This window comes from Lemur catta, chromosome 1, assembly GCF_020740605.2.
Source record: "Lemur catta isolate mLemCat1 chromosome 1, mLemCat1.pri, whole genome shotgun sequence".
Taxonomy (NCBI): Eukaryota; Metazoa; Chordata; class Mammalia; order Primates; family Lemuridae; genus Lemur; species Lemur catta.
In genome coordinates this window covers 281,217,482-281,231,495 of record NC_059128.1, presented here as the reverse complement: position 1 = coordinate 281,231,495, position 14,014 = coordinate 281,217,482, and the positions used below count along the sequence as shown (strand labels likewise).

The following is a 14,014-nucleotide window of genomic DNA, read 5'->3' as shown; positions in this document are numbered from 1 at the left end:
ATGGGCATCTGCTCTGTCCACTGTCTTGGAGGCTTCTTTGCTCTTCCGCCACCAACACCAGCTCTTGACCATCCCCGCCCCCATCAACAGCTGCCCAGACTCTTTGGTATAAGAACCATTTACTGACATTCTCTGCCTTGGTTGAGCCCTAAAATCTCCAGGTACAAACTGTCACAGATTCAATGATGATGCTTCGCACTAGGCAGGTGCTGTGGTTAAAATTAGCTGTCGCTGAAAATAATTCCTACAACAAAAAATTTGAGACTACATGATTTCAAAAAGTAGAATTGAGAAATATGTTTGGCAAAGCAAGGTTTATACTGGAAATTGAGGTGGGTTCATGTGGGATTATCTCATTTTCACCACTCTCTATATGGGAAAGAAAGACTCTGACATGGCTCAAGGTTTTGCTGATTTTCAAATACCTGTTAGAACCAGGAATTTGTAGGGAGCTGAGTGGCAAGAATGTCCTAACCACACTTCACTCTATCGACCTGTACAATGAGTGCTACAAGTGGTCGTTTTCCACTCCACTGGCCTGAGCTGCCACCACGGTATTTCTCCTCCGTGACCTCCCCCAGTGGCCAGATCTGTGCTTCCCCCGATGCCGCTCCCTGAACCCTGCTGGCCTCCTGCCGTCCGTCCCCATGGTGTGGGTGATGTGTGCGGGAGGTCACATCCCCTCTGACTGCCAGCTCTGCCAGGAAACTGGGAACGGCGCATTGAGAAGTCACTTGGGGTGTCATTGTCCTTTCTTTCCTTCTTTCTTTTCTGTTTTTTATTCCTGCTTGTGAACTTTCAAAGGCAGAGAAAAAAAACTCACATCTCTATCTCTTCTTTTTTGAAAAACAAAACCCAAAAGACTCCTGGGATTCTGCTCAGAGAACCAAAGATGTTTCCCCTCAGCTGAACTCGGCCACCATCATTGATATCCACCCTTCCTCCACCTACAGCATCCGCATGTATGCCAAGAACCGGATTGGCAAGAGCGAGCCCAGCAACGAGCTCACCATCACAGCGGACGAGGCAGGTGCGTGGCGCTGGGTGGAGTCTCTCTCCAGAGGAGCCGGGGAGCTAACTCTTGAGGGCTCAGATGCTTAAATGCAGAAGCAGACCTTTGCCCGCGCTGGGTAGAGGTCTTTGATGCATGCTCTCCATAGTTCCATGCCCTAGAAAAACCACAGACAGTGCCCAGCATCTTCCTTTGAAGGCACTGCTCTTCAAATAGAATTTAGTTCAAGGTTCTCGTAGCCAAGACTTAAAAGAAAGACGCATGAGGCTAACAATCTGGTGAGATTCAAAGAATCATGCCGTTTTACAAGTCCTTTGTTTGGACTTAGGGAATCCAGGTTGAGGGGGAAGCATGAGTGTGTTTCTTGCCTGAGACCCTGTGCCGTCCAGTGTGGGAGGATGCAGGAACATTTAACTAGGAAACAGCAGGCACCTGCTCTGTAGGGGGAGGAGGGGGTGCAGATTATTTTATTGACTAGAAACCTCAATATTTTTAAATGAATTTATTGTTCATTCTCCTATTACAAAGAATTTCATATTCAGTGTTGAAAATCACAAGATAGAGATAAGCATTTTGAAAAAAGCAAAACAGCTTGCATCATCCACCTAGAGCACATTGATGTAACCTACTAAATCATTTTTGCAACCTCTTTCGTCACCCGCACTCGTGCACACACACAGACATGCACAAGTGTATACACACCCCTTAACATTGAGGCCCATTCATGGTTACTGGAGGCGAAATTAACTGGTTTGCAGAAGACTGAGCAATTAGGCAATGGTGCATAGATGCTGGTGGGCAGCCCACCTCCTGGCAGGAGAGGAAGCCACTGCTCTTGGGCTTCTCTGAGGAGAAACGTAAGGTGCTAATGATGCCCAGCTCATGTCTTGGCTGGAAAGGCGTGTCCAGCTCCCAAACCCTCCTTTCCTTTTAGCTCTGTCTACAGTCAGAGCTAATCAGCCACTCCCTACTGCCGTGCAGTAGGAAGCTTAGTCTCAGATCCCTGTTTCTCCATAATCACAATTCAGGTGATCAACATCCCCCCCAGATGACCAAGAGTTGAAACAAACCTCCTTTCAGTAGGAGTTTTTCTTGACTTTCTTCCCACCACCTCCTTCTCTGTTACCCTTGTTAACAGTGTTCCAGGTCGACACTGAACTTATATATCTCTTAAGTACTTGTCTACAATTTGTAATGGCATCTCCCACCATTTGTATAACAAATCCCATATTGCTGGACATGTCAGGTGTTTTCAAATTTTCATTATTATAAGCACCACTGCAATAAACATCCTGGTGGTATCTTTTGCAATTTCCAAGATTATTTTCTTATGTTAAATTCCAAGAAGCAGGATGGCTGGATCAAATCCAATGCGACATTTTAACTCTTTTGATATGTGTAGTCAATATTACCCTCACAGGGATAGGTTAAAATGTGCAATTCTTCCCGAGCCGCCCACGAGTGCCTGTTTCCCAATGCTGGAAGACGTCCTCCCTCGCACGTTGTTTTCAAGTGTGGCCGACAGAAAGGCCTTTATGCTCAAGTGTCTGAGCGTGAGCCGCTGCCGATGCTGGGATGCTCTCTGCGTCATTTCTGGTTTGCAAGATGGACACAGTGATGCCTTTCTCCTCTTTGCACAGACATATTTGATCACTGAAAAAAAAATCCCCAGCTCTGAAAGTACTTCGCACTTCTCAGAAATGAGTGGGAAATGCGTGTTAATGTGCTTCTGCAAAAATGGAATCTTATTGAATTATTTATTTCAACAACGCCCTAACTTCCTGGCGTTTTATTATGCTGGATATTTAGGGAAAATAAGCTGTCCCCATCTTTCAACCCAAAATGTCATCTTTGACTCCCTGCTCAGCCTTCTCCTTTCCTCCCCGCCCCTTCTGCAGTCCTGCCCGATGCCGCCAGCCACCCCAGGATAACTGCATTCTTCCGGGGGTGCACTTGCAGCTGCTTCCCTGATTGCCATTATTAATGCTGCTGTTGTTGCTTTTCATTTCGTTTCCTCTGTGACCTCCGCTGCGGCTGGCAGTTGCCATGGCAGCATCTCTCTCCCCAGCCAGGAGGCCAGGTGAACAGCCCCCGGGCTGCTAGTCTGCAGGGCAGCTGCCTGGCATCTCTGCAGACAGATGCAGACACCGCCTCCCTGGCTCCCCGGCAGGCCTTCTGGATTTTTCCTAGTGCTGCCTGGGGCAACCCCCAAAGCCTCTCTCCTTTAGTATTCAGATGAGCTAAGGAGAAATGAATGGAAGGGAACAGACCTGAGCAAAGGAACACTACAAAAATAGAACTTGTCTTTGTCTGGGTGCATAGGTTTGCATGACCGAAATGAAAAGGTCATTTCCCATGTGTGACTCACATGGGCCCGAGTGCAACTACCCTGACCAAAGACACCCGGGTTGGAGTTGCCGCAGGAGCTGTGGACACTGCCGCCACTCCCCGGCAGGCAAGCCCAAAAGCACATCGTTTTAGGACGGCAGCCATCTTGAGGTGACCTTTTCCCAGCCCTGCAGCTCCCTTTCCCCCCAAACAGGAGGTCAGCTCTCAAGCAGTGAGAGTCTTCAGACGGAAGCTTCTGGGATTTATTGACCCACTCGTAATGCAGGGCCTGCGTCTTGGCACCAGAACACACCTCTCACCACCCACCTGGCTGAGGCAGTGGGTCTGCGAGGGGCTCGGGTCTTGGTGTCCCCTACAGTATGTGTGAGATGAATATTTATAAGCATGACTCAAAGGACTGTCCAGCTTGGGTCTTACAATGAACAATGTGTGTGTGTGTGTGTGTGTGTGTGTGTATGTGTGCTGAGAAAATATGGTGGATTAAACCCATGCTGAAACTTTGAAGGGTGTTATTGTCTGAATATTTGTGCCCCCCCCCAAATGAATATGCCGAAGCCTAATTCCCAATGCACTAATAGGAAGAGGCAGCGCCTTCAGGTGGTGATTAGGTGACGAAGGTGGACCCTCGAGAATGGAATCAATGCCCCTATAAAATAGGCCTGCGGGAGCTCGTTCACCCCTCCACCCTGTGAGCACGCAGGGAGGAGGCTCCATCTGTGAACCGGGAGAGCCGGCCCTCCCCAGACACCAAGCCTGCTGGCCCCTGGACCTTGGCCTTCCCAGCCTCTGTCAGAAATACATTTCTGTTGTTTATGAGCCACCCAGTTTGGGGTATTGTGTTATAGTGGCTCAAAAGGGCTAACTAAGACAAGGGCTTTGTAAAGAAAAGCAGAGAAAAGTGAGAGGGTAGTACTGGAAGGCAGGGAAACCAGGAAGGGAGAAAGAGTAAGACCCTCCCTCAGAGCTCCAGCACCCGACCACGGAAGCGCCTGCACCTGCAGCCTGCGATGCCCTCAGCCCGTCCGGATGGACGGGGCAGGTCCCAGGTCATAAACTGCAGCCCACGGCAGATCAGGCCTATGGGTGTGTTGGGTTTGGGTCTGCCTAGTGTTGTGCAAAACTTTTGAATTAGGTGTCATTTTTTTTTAATCTGGAAATTTCAGATCAACTAAGTTTTGAGTTGCTCTTGAGTTCCTGCTTGGCAGCAATGAGCTGGTGTTAAGCACGTAGTGGTCACCCTTCAGGCTGGCCATACAGCCCCAGTGAACCATAGCTCCACCCTACTTTCATTTAGGGGTCAGCAAGCTATTACTACCACCTGTGGGCCAAATCCCACCTACAGACCTCAGACTAAGAATAGTTTTTTCATCTTAGAAAGAAGAAGAGCATGCAATAGAGACTGCATGTGGCTTGCAAAGCCTAGAACATTTACTATCTCATCCTTCACAGAAACCGTTTGTGATCCCTGGTTAAGTCTTGCCACCACAGGAATTTGAGTTTTGGATCCCTGCTGTGCCCAGTGCAAAGCGTCATAAAGAAGGAATCACTGCCAGGTTTACACAGCATCCCTACCCACTGCTGGAAAATATCATGGTTCCAGTGCCGCAATACTGTTTATTTTCATGTAAAAGTGCACAAATGCATTATTATACCACTTTAATGCACTTGGCCTCAGAAAACAGCCATGAAGCAAACATCACGCTGTTGAGCGCAGTCTTCTCAACTCCCGTTAACAACCCTTATTCCCCCAAAGAAGGAGAAGTCAAGAGAGTAAGTGGAGACACTGTCAGAGTCAGTGAGATCAACTCTTAATGGACCAGAAGTGCATCTGACTCCCTGGGTCTCTTCGACACGATCAGCCACGCGGCATGGGTGGCTGGCCCTCACCACAGACCAACTTCCCCATTAGCAGCTGCCCCCGAAGGTCGCATGTCACTTAGTGCCATGTGACAAAGCTTGGGGTGGCTGTTCCCTTCGTTGTTTTCATTATGAATCTGTACATAGAATGTGGAAGTTCAATTATGAGAAACTCGTTGAAACACCACTGAATTTTCACAGATCATCAAGAATGGAAGGTCTGGATTATGAAAAGGTCCTGACATGGAGTCATTGGGTGTCCAGTGGATCTGGTGCTAAGTGACGCCCTTGCATCACCTCTCATCACATTGCAGAGCAGTGGCTCTGGTCTCATGGAAGTTTCCAGTGTGTCGAGCTGGAGCTGAGGGGGAGAGGATATAATGAGGGCTGATGGCGTAAAAGGCATGCACACAGGAAACAAACATAGGGCAGTGGCGCACATCAGGGCAGAGTGTGGCTTCGATGTATTCTCTGATAAGACAGTCAAGGGCACAGCGTCCATCCAGTGAGTAAAACCAGGCACGGCCTGCACCCGATGCAGCCGTGAGCAATCTGCTTCTGTAGGTTGTTGTCATGCTCCTCCATCTTCCTTTCGAAGAAATTTTGGAAATTAAACCTCAAGAAATCATTAGCCTCCCTACTGTTTCTCGTACACACTAAGTATATGATTATTGGCTATCCTGGAAAGTTCTGGAATTATTCTGGAATGGTCTGGAATGTTCTTCCTTCTCCTCTCTTGGCACTTTTAAGTTGCTGCTCAGATATCATCTTCTCAATAATCCTATCCTGTCTACCTTATTACAATTCAACCCACTGCCCTTTCTGGCACAGTTGGTCCCCTCCCTCCCCTAACACTCTCCTCAAACATGTATCACCACCCAGTATACCATGTAAGCTGTCAATTTACTTTTTTTTTTTTGAGGCAGAGTCTCACTCTGTCACCTGAGCTAGAGCGCCGTGGCATTGTCATAGCTCACAGCAACCTCAGACTCCTGGGCTAAAGCAATCCTCCTGCCTCAGCCTCCTGAGTTGCTGGGACTACAAGTGCATACCACCACGCCTGGCTGATTTTTTTTCTATTTTTAGTAGAGACAGGGCCTCACTCTTGCTCAGGCTGGTCTCGAACTTCTGGCCTCAAGCAATCATCTTGCCTTGGCCTCCCAGAGTACTAGGATTACAAGTGTGAGCCACTGCGCACGGCCCAATTTACTTTTTATATGGTCTATTTCTGGTCCTCTTCCACAAGGGTGGGAATAGTTGCCTAATTAAATAATAGTTTAAATGAATGAGCTAAATTTATATTTAATAGTTACAGCTGTTCTTTGTTTTTGTGATTTTTACCAAACACTATCTTGGTCCCCTTTGCCCAACAAAGAACATGCCTCTCACCCACCCAACATCTGTGGAAGATGAACATGTGTTTGTGAAATCGTGCAGCTGCACCTCCCTATTTTATTAATTTATTCCACTTTTGTAACCCTAGTCTTTGCCTAGTTTAGGACCTGGCACATAGTAGTTCCTCAGTAAATCCCCCAATAAGCAAACCAGAGATAGAAATGTGCGAGTGATTCCCACCAGGGTGATTCCACCCAGTTCAATAAACAATGAGGCCCCGAGACCCAGGTTGAAGCCAGGACATTGACAGATGGGGAGGGAGGGGCCCCTTTGAGAGCAGAATGGAGCCCGAGGCTTGAGTCTCAGTGGGGACACAGGGGCTGTCCGAGCAGCAGGAGGCCACCCAGGCATGGAACTGGCAGGGAGGAGCAGGTGCGGGAGGGACAGCGAACACAGAGCCAGCCACCCAGGAAGGCCCAGGAGGGAAGCAGGAGTGGAGATCCACGGGTCTGGCAATTAGGAGGCACCTGTCTGTCATCTCTGTGTTTTCAGCCAAACAGAATAAGTAAAAGTCGCCTTGCCTTTCACCTTGCAAAAATGCTAGAAATTGTAAATACAGTCTTTACTTACTACTGCTTCACAGACTAAATGGTTTTGACTGCTGTAGAAGTGCAGAGATCAATTATTTTGGAAAATCGTTTTCATTGCTAATCGTTACCTCTATAGTTCTCCGATATTGATCCTCAATACTTTTTGCACTGGGAATTCACTCTCCCTGGGATTGTAATTTTAAAGAAATCAGCTGCAATGAGATGAGAATCTATGAAAAAATTACAGCTCATGAAGTTTTTCTTATAATGTTTTAGAAACTTATAGCAGAAAATTTAGTGCCCTTTGTAATAAAAAACAAGCAAACCAAAATAGCCTCCCTAATTACATTGGGCATAGCCCTAATGTGTGCGTACAAATTATATTCTTTTGGTTGGTTTGGACTGTTTCTGTCACTGTTTTTTACGAGAGGAGCGATCCAAGTGCGTTCACTTTAGGAGGCAAGCAGACCAATACACAATTACTAACAAACCGCCAAAATATTGGTGGGCCAAGTATTAAAGATGTTACATTCTTAAAAATGATAGCTCTGTCCTAGAAATACGAACTGCCCCCTCTCTCCACTTCGCTGAGGACCTTCATAAAACACCAGACCAGACCGGAGGAGCAAATCGTCCCCAATTCATGATGACATCATGGACTTTATGTTTTCTGATAGGATGGAGGGCGTTTTTGTAAACTCTATCCTAGTACCTTTGTTTTAATTATGAATCTATCTCAACAAGAAAATAGAGGCTGTGACTATTGTCTGCTGTCATCCCGCGAAGGCCACACCCAAGGGACTCAGGATGAGACAGCGATCCCCAACAGACTGACTTCTTGTTAAATTGAGTTAACACAATTAAATTAAAATAACCAAGCATTAGTGCAGTTGTCAGACCTCAAAATAATTTTTCAAGAAGGATTTTTATGGAGGAAGCGTGTGCTTCTCAGCGACTACAGAATTATCCGTGTGGGAGAGAAATCTGTTCCACGGGTTTTTGTTGGATCCGATGTCAAAAGTTTCCTGCATAAAAGGGCTTGACCCTGCGAGCAGAAATTAGATTCAGAGCTTTAACAGTAATTATCGCAGTTAGCTGGATGCTGGGCTCTGCCTCGGTTTCTGTGCCGGACATTAACTTCGGTGCTAGCGGAGCCTTTGCACTTTTGGAAGGAATAAATGTGAGAGGCTGCAGTGCCCCAGGTAAGCGTCGGCCCCACGGATCTGCTGGGGAGGGGACCTGCTCAGCATTTCAGCGTCCTCAAATTGCTTCGCACCTTCAGAGCAAGGACTCACTCTGGCCTCAGTTCCTGATGCCACGCAGTCTGCCAGGTGACCAGACACGTGCAAAGACTGATGTGCAGATGTGTGCACAGCACTGTGGCGACAGGGTCCCAAGCCCAGGTGGGGATAAACCGCCGTGGGGGCCCAGGTACTGGCAGGAAACTCTGATGGAGGCAGAAGAAGGCTCCACGGCAAAGGTTCCGATTGCCCCGGTGTCAGGTGTGTTTGGGTTCCATAGAGATGTTGGCTCAAAACTTCCTCCTCCTCTGAAAGAAAGGAAACCAGCTTCCCCTTGGCCACGCCCTCCCCCGTCTACTGATTATCTCTAAGGTATCCCTCCCTTTCCTCTTATTAATATTTCCAAACTCTTCAAAACTAGCTAGTATCTACCATGTGTGCTTTCTTATCTCCCATGTGCTACTCAGCCTTCTGCAAATGTCCACAGAAATGGATGACTCTTCTGTAGTTTGGCAGTGATTTCAGAATTGTCAATCCTGAAACATTCTGTGATTGAAAGGGATCTCTCCCTCTGACTCCTTTGTGATCATTCGCTTCCGCATCTCAGATCCCCGAGTCCCCGCGGGCTTGTCTTGCTGTCTTCCCCGCAGTGTGTGCATCTGATGGCTCTGGTCACATTCTGAGCTCTCGGTGGGCGGAAGGTTTCATATCTCTCAGTTCTGCCCCACGCACCTAGCACGTGCAGGTTCCTAACACGCGCCAATCTGCTCTAACTGGAGGGCATTTGCAATTGTCCCTCAGCGACTCCCCAGAGGCTTGCACAGCCCTTGGAAGTAGGTGGGTGAGAGTGGCCTGCTTTGTTGTCTCTTCAGCTTTGCTTCTGCCACCTGTGTGGAGAGCCCCTGCTTCCCAAGGGGTCTCAATCAGAAAGTGTGGAGAACTGAAGCGATCAAAGAGACCCAGAGGCAGAAGAATCCTGACTACTTTTGCCCCAAGTAGCTCTGAGCAACTGAGTAAGCCCAATAGTCCATCCCTAAACAGAGCTTCCAAAGGGAAGAGAAGGATTTTCAACACACATCATAGACAGAGTTTTATAAAGGAAATTTTGTTTTACAACTTGCTATTGTACCCCTTAACTTGCTCAAAGTCAGGGTGGAGTAATAAAGTTGTCACAGACATGGTGAGGAGGAATACCATGGCAGGGCCCCAAGATTCATTTTCAGAAGAACAAGTAAACACACAGTGACTGTGCAAAATCGGTCTTGCCCACTGCCACCGAAAACTCCCCTCCCTGTGCCAAACACGGGAGTGTCGTCCGGGCCCACATGTGGTTGTGTAGGTTTCACTCTACTCTGGAACGCATTTCTAACCTGCCTGTGGGATTTTTGGTCCTTACAGCTCCTGATGGGCCACCTCAGGAAGTTCACCTGGAGCCCATATCGTCTCAGAGCATCCGGGTCACCTGGAAGGTAAACCAAGCCAACACTTGTATTCCTGGCACTTTCCCCATGGGACGAGCCCTTCACTCATGTTAAGTGCTGTGATTATAAGACACTAACATTTTAAGAAACTTTTATTTATCCAAATTATATTAAAATCCCTTTTCTTAAAAGTCAATATTTCTATTCACATTTTGAATACTTTTACAGTAAATCCTGTGTCTACAGAGAATAAAATTACGTGTCCTTTTTCATCCTTTGAATCTTGATCACAGTCCTAAGTATTGGTCATCATGTAAATTGTGAAACTTATGTCCCTGACTGTACCCTCTAATTTCATCCCAGCGAATCCTTCACCTAATTGCATTTTCTAAGAGGCAAAGCGTGGTGTGGTAGAAAGCTGGCGGAAAGCAGAGAGGTCCTGGCTGGGCCGCTAACTAGCCATGTACTCAAGCAAGCCACTTAATTTCCTGGCCGCTGAGATGAACCATTGCATCGGCTGTCTCCCAAGGCAGTGCTACCCGAGTGTGGCCCTCGGATGCAGATCGGCCACTGGCTAGCTCAGTGTTGGCTGCCAGCCGCGGGGAGAGAATAAAAGCTTGAGTCGTGGTGTAAACAGCTTCATCACTAAGCATATTGTTTTGCTCAGCTCCCATGGTTTCCATAGCAGACTTTCTCAATGAAGGAAACAGTGTTGATTCTGGTGCAATCTTGTCACACATTAGCACTTTGGGGCACCCCCATCCCACAACCTTCCAGACAGTACTGTGGCACTGACGTGGTAGGTGAAACTACCTTGGGAATTAGTCGTCCTCTTGAATGTGCTCTTACAGATAACTAGCTTAACCCAATTCCATTGTATCTGGAGTGTTATGATCAGAGCAGAAGCTCTGTAAGGTCCCACTTACTGTTCTAGTTCTGGATTTCTGTCATTACATGCAATATTTTTATTACTTCTTTCCTCACCCCTTTTACTGCATCCTCACTCAGAGAAGAAGGCAGCCAAGAACCACAGTGAGGTCTTCAGATGACACACTTCTTGTAACTATTGCACCTCTTTGTTTGCTCGTTGGTTTGTTTTCCTTCTAGTATTGGCTCTGTCATAAAATGACCAGCATCTGTAACAAAAATGGACTTTCCTTGTCAGGGTGGAGACCACCTTTGGTATTAACACACGGCAATGCAGCCAGCCCCTTTGTGTCAGCCTTTTCCAACCCCAGCCGATGAGTGGTGTGTGCAGTGGGCAGCGTGCCATGAGCGTGCAGCTGCAGACAGTGCGGGCTAGGAGTGTGGGCAGAGGTGCCGTCGGTCTTTGTGAGCACGTCCGCCACCCGCGAGCATCACACACACCGTATAAGAAAGGCACTCGGCAAGCCGTAACCCCACACGCATCCCTGCCATGCTACAAACGCGGTGCTGACTCACTCTGTCTTGAATTAAAGACGCTGTGAAGTTTCGCCCACTAGCCCTGCACATTCTCTTCTGCTTTGTCACTGAAAAGACCAGGCATTACTGTGGCCTCGAATGCTCTTTGGGTCCTGCCTGATAGAGGTGTCTGTCTGCAGAGTATCTAGCTCTGAAGACTAAAAATGGAAACTCCTGAGGCTTTCAAAGGCATTGTGTCCTTTCTCTCTTTGTCGAAAGCACTGGCAAAAGTCGGCAAATTGCAGTTAAATTTCTTCTTAGTGCTGAAAGGATGAACGTGTTGTGGGCTATTAAGAGGAAGCCTGGCTCTCATTAGATTGTGAACGGATTGTGCTATGTGTTCGTGGAGGAGTGGAATCCGTCTCAGTGTAGTGGGCCCTTGTGGCGTGGCCTGTCAGCAGGCGGGCATGTCTGTGATCTACCTGCCTAACGTGGGAAGGACAGCCCTGTCACCGGCTGTCCATTGCACATTGGCGTATTTATGTAATGAGCTTTTAAAGCACATCACTGATTCAATCAAATTGTGTGCGATTGTGCATCGCCTAGAGTGTATGTAAAGTGCAATACGCTGCATACAACATGCCGCTATTCTACGATGTTAAAGTTCAGAATATGCATGTTGTGGAAGGAGACTGCCGAGGAAAGGGGAAGAAAGAAGGAGGGAAGAAAAGACAGAGAAATGTGTTAGCCCTGAGGAGGGAGCCCCACATCCATCAGTGGAAACTTCGGGAGTAGTGGGCAGCCGAAGGTGGGGCGGAGGAGAGGAGAGCTCGGGGTTCTGGTGGGAAACAGCCATTTTCGCCTCTAAATCTCTGAAAGGGAAGGGGCACCCTAGCGGCCTTTCTGTGACACTGCAGATAGATATTAAATTCATTTAATTATCATTGCACAGGCAACACTTCTGCAACAACACCTTCTATTGAACAAAATAAACAACTGTCCCTTTGTATTTTAGTTATTTCTTTCATGGTTGCCCGTGGCCTACTGAATACGGCACAATCCGGCAGTTCACTCAAGGTCACCCGACGTCAGGCTACAGCACCCAGACTCCTGACTCAGGTCCATCGCCCCTACCTGCCCCCAGGGGTTCCTGCCCATCCGGGTGGCAGGCCCACAGGTGGCATCTTTCCTATCATGCCCACCTCTCCTGCCCAATCCTGCTTATTCAAGGCTCAGGTGTGTGTGACTCTTGCCATGAAGACAGGTGAATCTCCAAAGTGGAATTAGCAGTTCATCCTCTGTGTTCCCTGTTGCTCTTGGCGATGGCTCAGTGAGGTCCCCATCCCATGGTCTCTGTGGTCTGTTTTACGTGCATCTCTGCTGCTGTTCTGCAAGCTCCTTAAAGGCAGGGACAGGGTCTGATCCAGCTCTGAACATGTTGCATGAATAGATGAATGAAAGAAGCAGGGAAGAAGTGAGTGAGCGCCTACATGAGTTGGGAATGAAGAGACAAGTGTTCCGTATCACAGTAGCCTCGGAAGTGTTCGGCATCTGAGCTAGTAGGTCTCCAAACAGCAGACTGTAATGTGATGGTCTTACTCATGGTACAGTGAGATACCCCAGGGGGTACAGTGGTAACACCCAAAGATGTGATCCACACTCAGTGTACCAGATAGACCAACCACTTTGCATACAAGTTTCTACTGTAATTTATTTAAATGTAAAGGGCAGAAATGGTCCAATATATTTGTGGTGAGTTTTATAGGAAACGGGCATCTGCACATCACAGATATAAGCCCGTAGGAAGATGTCCAAGAACCAGTACCATATTTGATGTCTATATTATGCAAAATGAAGGCTCAGAAAAGGCTCTTAAATACTTTTCCATATTTTGAATTAGATAAAAATGGGAGCTGATGCCTTAACAGAAACTCAAGAGACCATGCAAGTGGTTCTAAATAAAATAAAAATAAAGTAAAGGACATAAAGTTTCATTTTCTACCTCCTGCTTCTCATCCTTTGAAAGGCAAACAAGTTTGCATAAGCAAACACAATGTAATTTACAGCAAGTTTTATTTCTGATTTGAAATAAGAAAGAATTATTTAAAACTATAGATTATTGATAGCATATATTTGATAAAGTAGCTGAAATCATAGAACTAAAGAATTCTTTGAATTTTCAGAAAATTCCAATTTTAGTCTATCCTCAAGTGTCTCTTTTAACAGTGCCTGTCACCTTCTCTTCTGGTCAGTTTTAGAATGAACTGACCCCCTTTTTATGCAAATTAAGGACAGTTTGATTCTAGTTATTGGCCTGGGTATGTGCGTATTGCCATAGTCATTCACAAAATAAAAACATTATTTTGAATATTTAATTATTATAGACATCTCCAAACACTTATCCAGAGAAAACAATTTAAAGCAGAGATGTTTCCTATTGATGTAAAATTTTTGTTGTTGCTTTATTTTTGCTTTAAATGAGGAATCTTTGTAGAACCACAGGCTGTCCTCAAAATATGAAATTTTCAATTGCTTAAATACTGCTGTGCTGAGAACAATTATCGAACTGATGACTCAGAAATAAAAATCCTGAGAATGATTTCACCACTCTCCTGCCCCTCGGTATCACACCATCTGGCTGAGAATTTTATTTAGAATGAGCAGAATCCTCATTTGGAATTACAAAAAAGAGGTATTGTTTCCATAAAACATTAAAGCTGAGTATTTAGGGATTTAATTAAATTTCAGCAATCTGAAGAATACTTTTAGCCAGAATACCACATCTCCGCAATCCCTAATAATTCCAACTAATTGAGGCATCATTAC

The 14,014-nt window shown here is 46.6% G+C and overlaps 1 protein-coding gene across 1 annotated transcript in view; it reads left to right on the top strand.

The window, feature by feature from the left end:
* DSCAM (DS cell adhesion molecule) overlaps positions 1 to 14,014 on the top strand; it is a 718,109-nt gene that overhangs the window by 594,907 nt on the left and 109,188 nt on the right. The window contains exons 15-16 of the mRNA XM_045558333.1: positions 863 to 1,030; positions 9,783 to 9,853. Coding sequence (XP_045414289.1) covers positions 863 to 1,030; positions 9,783 to 9,853 — 239 coding nt within the window. The remainder of the gene's footprint in view (positions 1 to 862; positions 1,031 to 9,782; positions 9,854 to 14,014) is intronic.